The sequence below is a fragment of the Cupressus sempervirens genome, chromosome 1 (genome assembly GCF_028749045.1).
Source record: "Cupressus sempervirens isolate cs-2001-9-10 chromosome 1, ASM2874904v1, whole genome shotgun sequence".
Lineage (NCBI taxonomy): Eukaryota > Viridiplantae > Streptophyta > Pinopsida > Cupressales > Cupressaceae > Cupressus > Cupressus sempervirens.
The window spans coordinates 66193114-66202141 of record NC_143118.1 but is presented as its reverse complement, the minus strand read 5'-3'; the positions used below and the strand labels follow the sequence as shown (position 1 = coordinate 66202141).

General features: G+C 37.3%; 1 protein-coding gene across 3 annotated transcripts; it reads left to right on the top strand.

Moving 5' to 3' along the window:
- The first annotated feature begins 921 nt into the window (after positions 1 to 921).
- LOC149576178 (IQ domain-containing protein IQM3-like) lies at positions 922 to 7983 on the top strand. Of its 3 annotated transcripts, none has more exons than XM_089816562.1 (10): positions 922 to 1203; positions 3007 to 3655; positions 3860 to 3986; positions 4289 to 4354; positions 4622 to 4710; positions 4903 to 4990; positions 5285 to 5431; positions 5566 to 5658; positions 6391 to 6492; positions 7007 to 7983. In XM_089816562.1, the coding sequence occupies exons 2-10, from the start codon at positions 3117 to 3119 to the stop codon at positions 7697 to 7699; spliced, it is 1944 nt and encodes a 647-aa protein (XP_089672688.1). In that variant the 5' UTR covers positions 922 to 1203; positions 3007 to 3116; the 3' UTR covers positions 7700 to 7983. The 3 variants fall into 3 exon arrangements, with proteins under 3 accessions (XP_089672688.1, XP_089672686.1, XP_089672692.1); XM_089816560.1 differs by lacking the exon at positions 922 to 1203 and adding an exon at positions 1253 to 1993; XM_089816566.1 differs by lacking the exons at positions 922 to 1203; positions 6391 to 6492 and adding an exon at positions 1870 to 1993.
- Positions 7984 to 9028: the final 1045 nt, after the last annotated feature.

The following is a 9028-nucleotide window of genomic DNA, read 5'->3' as shown; positions in this document are numbered from 1 at the left end:
CTTGACTAAACAAATAAATTGTATCTTCTATTATATTAACTAAAAATGAATTTGAAAATAGCAACTTCTCCTCTTTGCAATTGTTTGTCATCTAGGCCTATATAAACATATTGTGAGCTGGGGATTTGTTGTTTTCTGTTGACATTTCTGTACATTGTTCTCCTTTATCACAAAATATTGACTGAACTAGTCAAGAGAAAACCCATATATGGTAGACAAGCAGATCCTTGCATGGCAAGTTTCCTGGAGATAAACGATGAATATATCAGTACGAATATAATGATCGAATAGTATGAGAATTTTTGTTAGATGTAGGTATGCGTTGAATAGTAGGGTAATGGATGGGCAAAGTGCCGTGCAGTTTAAGTGCAATCAAGATTCGGGCCAACATTAACTTCCGCGAAAAAATCATACAAATTCCTGGCGATTTGAAACCCCAAAAAAAACAGATTTTTGACTTGGGTCAGGATCACGAAAAGTCCAGTGAAATTAATAGTAATATCTTCTTCTGACTTTGGACAATTACCCTTTTCCTTCCCGGATAGCATCATCAGTCCAATCAATGGAGGACCCCCTGCCGTCTGCGACTGAAAGTGAAACATAAAATATGATAATAGGAACCAGCTAGTAGGGGTTTAATCGTCCAAATAATTATCTTTAGTGTCACAAATCAATCAACGATGATTGGTAATGAAAGCCCACCCTCTACCGACTCATAGGTATCCTCCTGCCATGATTCCAGACCCGAAAATACGTCATCGCATCCATGCAAAATCGCATTTTGGAGCAGCTTTCACCCCCTTTCAAAATCAAAGACCCAAGTTCCAGGTGGATGAACAGAATAGAATCTCAATTCTTCTCCACTTCGGGCCTCGAAAACGGGGACGTTACTCACACCAAATCGCTCAACGGCAAAGACGCGTTATAATGAATGCCTAAAATATGATGAAGCCCTAGAAGAGCCTGAAGCTCATCTCCCAACAACCGCCAGCCATATGGTGAGTGGATTCCGCCATTGCTGGCAGAAACAACTTAGGACACCTTTAATTGTAGCGGATGGAGAAGCACCGTCACGTTTAGTCCGCCTGACGTGACCAGGGATCGAATCTCCTTACATGCTTAGGCGGCGCTTCCGACTACCCACTTCCCCCTTTTTTTTCCCATACGCGGCGAAGTATCTGCGAAAGAGGCGTGAGCTTGTCGGTGGGTCCACGATCCTGTACTTAGCGTTTTCTCCGAATTGTTTAATTTTACCCCGATTTGGGGAAGCTTCTCTGCACTTCCCATCTGTAACATTTTGCACCAACAAGTTAGACCGACTTAATTCGCGACGGATTTGCTCGATCAATTTAGGGCAAGACTTCAAATTCTAGCCCTCCTTGCCGTAATGCTTGGGTTTTTGTCCATCTTGGAAGACACCCGAAACTACTGTCATTTGAATATTATAATCCCTCGGGGATGGGTTTGACTATGGATTTTCTCAAACTTTTTGTAGCTTCCTCTCCACGCCATGCAAGTGGGTTTGAATTCTTCATAGTGAACATTTTGTTGAATGGATGGAAAGTAACTTTCTTCCCATCTTGCAGATCTGTAGATTGACTGTTTTACTCTATCCTGTTCCATTCATTATCAATTGCAACTGGGGTTAAAGAACATATTACCTCAGATAACTAATCATCTCATCATAAAAGTGGGAATGTAACTAGCTATTCTGAGCTAGCAAACAATTGAAGATTTCGTATAAAAGCTCAACCACGTGGTGCATCTAGTCTTCGATGTGCTGTAGCTTGTCTCTGTCCCAAGAATCTTTAAAAAAGATACAAGCCCTTTTTTCTCTCTCGCATAAGTTGTTTGGCATTGTCATATATATATGCATGGATATATTCTGCTGCCTACACATTGGCAGAAAGCTCATGTTCTCGGTATCTCTCACTACAACCAAAGAACTGCAAAAGATAAGACGTCGGATAGATAATCTTGAATACTTGTTGAGGTGAGAAGCGATCATGAACTGATCACTCCATCGTTTTTTTTTTCAAGTTGGGTTGAGAGTCAAATCCAGATAGATTAATTTGTTGCAGTGATGGGAGAAAGAATGTGTGGAGATGGTTAGTAGTGCATCACTTATTTGTTGCCAGATCAGAATAGTAAGCAAATAGTTGTATTTGACAATATTTAACAGATTATTTTGAAGAAGTGAAGAACATATATGGCGAGCAATTGGTTGCATGTCCTTGCTGTCTTCAAATCCCCTTCAATGATTTTGCCATTGCCGGTTGTTTAATGTTTTATTTTTTTTTGTGTCTGGCAAACAAAAACTGGTGGTTGTTGGTTTTCTTTTCTGATTGGGAGAATTGTCTGCTACTTGTCTGCATTGGCTTCTCCCCTGTTTTACCTTAGTGTTCTCTTGCTTTCAGTTTAATTTTGTTGTGACGCCTTGATTTGGGTATTGTTGTTTAGATTGTCAGATAGGAACAGTCTTTGTTATTTCCACCATTCAAGTCCAGCTTTAAACTCTTCTACAGAATTTCATAAAATAGTATTTTGATGTGTGGAGGAGGGTACCAACTAACGTTGTTCTCTAATGAATTCTCTGTCATCTACAATTTTCCATTTCCCTTCTCAAGATTCGAGGAATTTTGTGGGCATTTTTCTTATATGACCATAAACTGTGGCATAAAGGATTTAGAGGGGCTCAATAGCAATCGTTATTACAGGGTGTTTTGAGAGATGCCCAAGTTAGCAACTTAGTTGTAACTGTATAAGCTAAGAGATATCAGTTTTTCACAATATATGATATTTCTTTGTGCTGTTCGATTGTGTACGTCCTTTTTCATCTTCTGTAATTGTCCAATCAATTACATTAAAACAAATATCGTTTTCACCCTGAATCTGACTCCAAAATGGACAGTGGTGTAATCTTTCAATGGTGTATGCATTAGAACTGCCTGTTTTGGTAATGTCAATTAAGTTGAACTAATATTTTGTTTCTGTTCTTTCTTTCAGCAGGTAGAGGTTTCGCTACATTTTCACTTTGACGAAGTCAGAAGGCATAAGTCGTCTCCTCAAACATTTTCTCGTTCCGATTGAATTCGAGGAAATTTCCTCGTATTTGGATGGGCGTTCCACATTTCTTCCGCGAGGATAGCCAGACATTGCTTGCAGGTGCAGATGGAAAACATGTATCAGATGTCTGCGCAGCAAAACTTGTGGAGCCAGCTACCTTGGGATCCATTACTTCCAAAGCCAAACGTATACGAAGAATGACATCTAGATCCACTAGTTTCAATGGCAGGGATCCGGAAAAAACATTATGTGGATCCATAAGTTTCAAGGGAAGCAAAAGAGAAACTAATCTCCAGCGGTCTATTAGTTTCAAATGCAACCATATAGAAACAGCATCAGAAGGGTACATCAGTTTTAAAGACCATGCTTTATCAACACCTACCCAGGCAACAATTAGTCCAAGAGCCACTGATTTGGAGTCAGCATTATTGAGTTCAAAAGGTTCTCAGAAAATGGGTTTTCAGAGCTCCTCATTAGGATCAGATTGCTATAAAGAGGAAGCCGCTGCGCTCAAATTGCAGAAAGTTTACAAAAGTTACCGCACTAGAAGAAATCTTGCGGATTGTGCTGTCTACATTGAGGAACTCTGGTATGTCTCCGCTTCCACCCTCTACGTTTCAGGATTGATGTTGCTAATAATGATTTTAGAGTTTAATTATTTGTTGCTTTACTTTCGACGAGCAACATGCATCCCTGTTGTTGTGTCGTTGAAATTAAAAGAATTCGAACTTGTGTGGAAACGGTGATCGTTTACGATGTGATTGAATAGCTCTCGCATTGCTTTGAATTACAGGTGGCAAGCTATCGATTTTGCTATCGATTTTGTAACTCTTGAGCGGAGTACTGTTTCATTTTTTGATATTGGGAAACCAGAGACAGCAGTTTCCCGATGGTCGAGAGCAAGAATAAAGGCAGCAAAGGTACCGTTTTTTTTTTTTATATCTGTTACTGCAAACTTTTTTTGATGCAGATTTTATATAAGTTAAACTGTCAAGCTATTCCTTGAGCATTACTAAAATAATTTCCATGTTTCCTCCTCCTTTTTAATGATGGAACATGCAGTGTCCATAATGTTGATCTATCACAAAATGTTGATTTAGAAAACTATAATACAGTTATATTCAGGAACTCTTCTCCTCCAGACATTAAAGCTTACTACAACACCCTTTTGCTTTTAAAGTGAATGCCTTTGTGAAATAAACTTTTGATTCTTCCTCTGCAGGTTGGAAAGGGCTTATCTAAGGATGAAAAGGCTCGCAAACTAGCTTTACAGCACTGGCTTGAGGCTGTAAGTTTTCCCTCCCGCCATCATAGGGTAGAAAAGTGTAGCTTTATGTTCACTTCAAATCATTTAGACCCTGTTCTTCATGTTTGAAAACCAGTAAAAGTCAGAATATTTAAGGACTTGATTGGTCTAGACTCTATATATGAGATTAATAGGTATCTGTGTTTACAATTTTCTCCCCTCAAAGCTATCTAGGGGAATCATCATTCAGTGATTCACATGATCATTGCATCCTTTCAAATTTCTGATGATCGTTTTTCTTTCATGTAGATTGACCCACGTCATCGTTATGGACACAATTTGCAATTCTATTACGAGGCCTGGTTTAAAAATGACACAGCACAACCCTTTTTCTATTGGTATGCATATTATACATAAGTATTCAAATTTGTCGTGGCTTAAAAAAATATTGCTGCAAGTACATATTTTTGTAGGAGTCATTTTTTCTATTTTCGGAAGCTTAATCAACACTAAGCTGTTCAACAAGCCAGGAACTTAATGCCTTTTTGATCATTTCACCATGATATGCTAACCCAAAAATAATGATGCAGGCTGGATGTTGGAGATGGTAGGGATCTCAATCTTGACCGTTGTTCAAGGGGGAAGTTGCAGCAACAATGCATAAAATATCTTGGGCCTGTAAGTCTTTTTGCTTTTCCCTTTGTTTTGGAATGCTTTCCGCTGGATAGTTTAATATATGTGTATATATTTTCCGCTATGCTCTCATTTGTTATTTTGTCTATGCAACACAAATTGTAAAGAGAAGTAAATATAATTTTCTTATTACCAAGAAGTTACTCTGTTTTGAATTTCACTTGAAAACAGACATCCGTAGCTGATACTTAATTCTGTTTATCATGTAAAATGACACATGATAGTCATATTTACATTTTTTGTAAAGCTAAGCTTATGAAATTGCTATTGGTCATGCAGAAAGAGAGGGAGCATTATGAAGTCATAATTGAAGACGGGAGATTTGTGTACAAATATAGTGGTCATTTGGTTGACACATCAAAAGGATCTAAGGGATCAAAGTGGATATTTGTTTTGAGCACATCAAGAAAGCTCTATGTTGGCCAGGTATTTTATAATCAACTAATCTAAAGAAATCATCATCTGCTAAAATGTATAGTAGTCACGCAGATCTGCGTTGTTTTCTGAAATTTAGAGGGGATGCTAGTTTCTTATCAATACTTGTGTGCTTGTGTGTTCAGAAAAAGAAGGGCACATTTCAACATTCTAGCTTCTTAGCAGGAGGAGCAACATCTGCAGCTGGAAGATTGGTTGTAGATGAAGGCATCCTAAAGGTATTAAAAGATACCTTTGTTCTTTAATTTTTCTTGAATGCCATTTCTAAATATTCTACTTATACAAGCATCTATTCACGAGAGCTTATTAAGTTATTAGAGACTAAAACAAGCTACTTATTAGTACACGCTACTTTAAATCATCTGTAGAAGACCCTAGCCACTACTTAGAAATCAACTTCATCTCGAAACCATGTCTACATAGGAAGCCAACTACGAAGGATAAGAAAAACACTTAGAATTCCACATTAGATCTCCTTGTGGGTATGTATTGGAACTTGGTTTTCCACCAATGAAAATCCAATATTTTAAACCAATTCAGCTAAACCCTCAAACAGTTTCTTTTGTATTATAACAGTGACATCCATTTTACAAGAGCAGCCATTTAATAATTACTTGAAGAGGACCAAATAAATGTCAACGAATCCTGATAAAGGAACAAAGCTTCCATGAAAAAGTGTGTAGGATTCTGAATAGATCTTGAGAACCAAGGGTTGTGATTTGTATTCAGGATGGATCTAGTAGACATTGATTCAGAAATTGTTAACTTCAAATTACTATGTTTTAGCATTTAGGTATTTGGTGTAGGGTATCATACTACCAGGATGTTCTATTTCCAGAGTAGGGATAGGTACCTGACCAACAAATGGCAACTACAATCCTTTTCCTCATCTTGTTCTTTCTTTTCTGTTCTTTTATCAGGAATTTGACATTTTGTTGCTCTCTCTGCAGTCGATTTGGCCTTATAGTGGACATTATCTCCCAACTCAAGAAAACTTCAATGAGTTCATCAACTATCTGGAGGAAAATAGCATAGACCACACCAATGTGCAGGTTGGTGTATACTGGATAACTCGCCTTTCAATTAGTACAATCGATATCTATTTTGATATGTTGCTCAAGATTTTTCCTTATTTATATTATACTCAATGAGAAACAGAGGACGCAATACTCAACTTGGACTTATAGCTGAGTGATCATGGCACCGATCCCTTTCCAATGATTTTTCAAAAATACACACCAGGTTATACTCAATTTTGTATGCAACTGGTGCAAAAAACCCACCAGTAGAATGACTTTTTATTTCAAGTCATCGCTGGAGAAACAAGCCCATAAACTAACCAATATAATTTAGAAACTTTGTAAAGCATCAACTTAAAAGGTGTTTCTATCTTCCATTCAATCAGACAACCACCAACATGCGACCTTTTGTTTACTTTTCCTGTTAGCTGCCATTTTGATGTTTTTAGCATTGTTAGATGTACGATATTTGAGTTCAAAGTCTTTCAGGGTTCATATCAAACTTATGAAAGCTAAACAAGCTTTCTTTCTTTTTTCCATTTTTCAGAAGAATCCACCTAATGAAGATGAATTCTCTATTGTTGATGCTGGAGAGAACTTGGTCACTGGTAGTAGCGAACCAAACTCAGAAGCAGAGAGAGATGAGCAGCATTCAGTTGAGAAGTTGGAAAAACTTGATTCACAGAAGGAACTTATAAGCACATCTACATATATAAAAGAATCAGAAGCTTTCTGGCCTACCTTCAAAAGGAAAGAAACAGAGGAAATTTGCACTAGGTTTACATTTTGCCGGTCTACGGAATCAAAAGAAGAGACATTTTCTAATGACACTGATCAAAACATGTTTCTTCAAGAAGGGATTGTACTCGAGAAGAAAGATAGAAGTGCTCAAGAGACACTTAAAAGTGCAGGCTGTCAAGATATTCAAGAAGTTTGCTACAAAAGGAGCTTGTCAGATAAAAACCTTGCAGATACTAGAACAGAGGTGCCTCAGAAATCACTACTCCAAAGGCTTCAATCCAAAAAATCATTACAATCTTATCAGCTGGGAAAACAGCTATCTCTCAAATGGTCAACTGGTGCCGGTCCACGAATAGGCTGTGTTGCAGACTACCCTTCAGAACTACGCGCCATGGCTCTGGAGAAAGTGAGTCTATCCCCAAGGTATAGGTCAAACAACAGTCCAAGGGAGTTTCTGGATTCTTCAAGGCAGTCCTCCTTCCCAAAAACTTCCTTATAGGCTCAGCTTCCTTGACAATATTCTTTTCTTTCTAGCATTCTTCTTCCCTGACACTATTCTTTTCTTTCTGAGCATTCTTTTAGAGGACCAAATGCTAACCCAATATTTTCATATTATCTTTGTTCATCACCCCCAAAATTTGTCATCAGAATTCCTTTGGGTCTTCATTGTAATTAAAACCCATAAACCCCGTCAGCGGGTGCAAAATATTTATGTAATTCATTTCCTCAAATATTGATTTTCAATAATATGCTTTGAAGTCAACAGGCCAATATTCTATTTAAGACTTAAGGATCTCGCCACTTCGCTATTAGCAATGCTGCAACTAACTTATTGCATTATATTTGACCCCTAAAAGAACAATATTAATTTGCTGGATACAGAATTTAGGTCAATTGAACTGAATGTTACAGGATAGAAGAACTACCTAGTGACGAAATTCCGTGACGCTAAATGAAGCATGGTCATATTTAATTTGGCTTTTCCTATCTGATCAGCCTCCACTCCTGCCCCATGATAGAAGCGGCTGTTTTTCACAGAAACCCTAATAGAAAGATTCCAAGCATGAGATTCGAGGGATAATTTTCGAGTTTTTATTTCAGTGAACATATCGTCTGGTTCACTGAAACCACGGATCAGATATTAAATTGATATGACAAAATAGCTGCGGCTAAAATTTTTAAGCCCAGTTTTTGTTTGTCTTTCTCCTAATGGATCTGACAAATGATTTTAATGATTAATTAAATAAAAAATTGATACAATTACGTATCTTATATATTTATATAAACAATACCCACATGAAATAAGTTAGTATTATTAAACTTTAACAAACTTTCTCTGAAGTTTAACTAGCGTAACTATAAGTGGGAGATATTTAATATCTATATTTTGAAATGTAAGAAATAGGAGATAAGTTATGGCGGTAATTTTTATTTTTATAATTTGATTTACAGGGCATCATAAAAAATATATATTAAAAAATTTATCAAATTTTTGCATTATAAACAAGTGCGTGTATGATAGTCTAGATATATATTATTTTTGGAGTGGATCGAAAGGTTTGATTCTAGTAATGAGCTTTGCTAGGGTTTCTACAGCCTCCATCTGAATCCTTGCTAGTTTCCATTGGTTGTCATACCATATTTATTGCAGGAATATTTTCATTTATAATGAGTTCGGCCTTCTCCGGCCCAGCAGTTGATGTTGGTGCTGGAGTTGCTGCTGCTAATAGAGATAATGGCTCTGCTGACCAAACGCTCGCGCAACTTTGTTTCCAAAGTGTTCCATGAGGTAATTCCTCTCTTGATATTATTTTGAATGCAAAGTAGT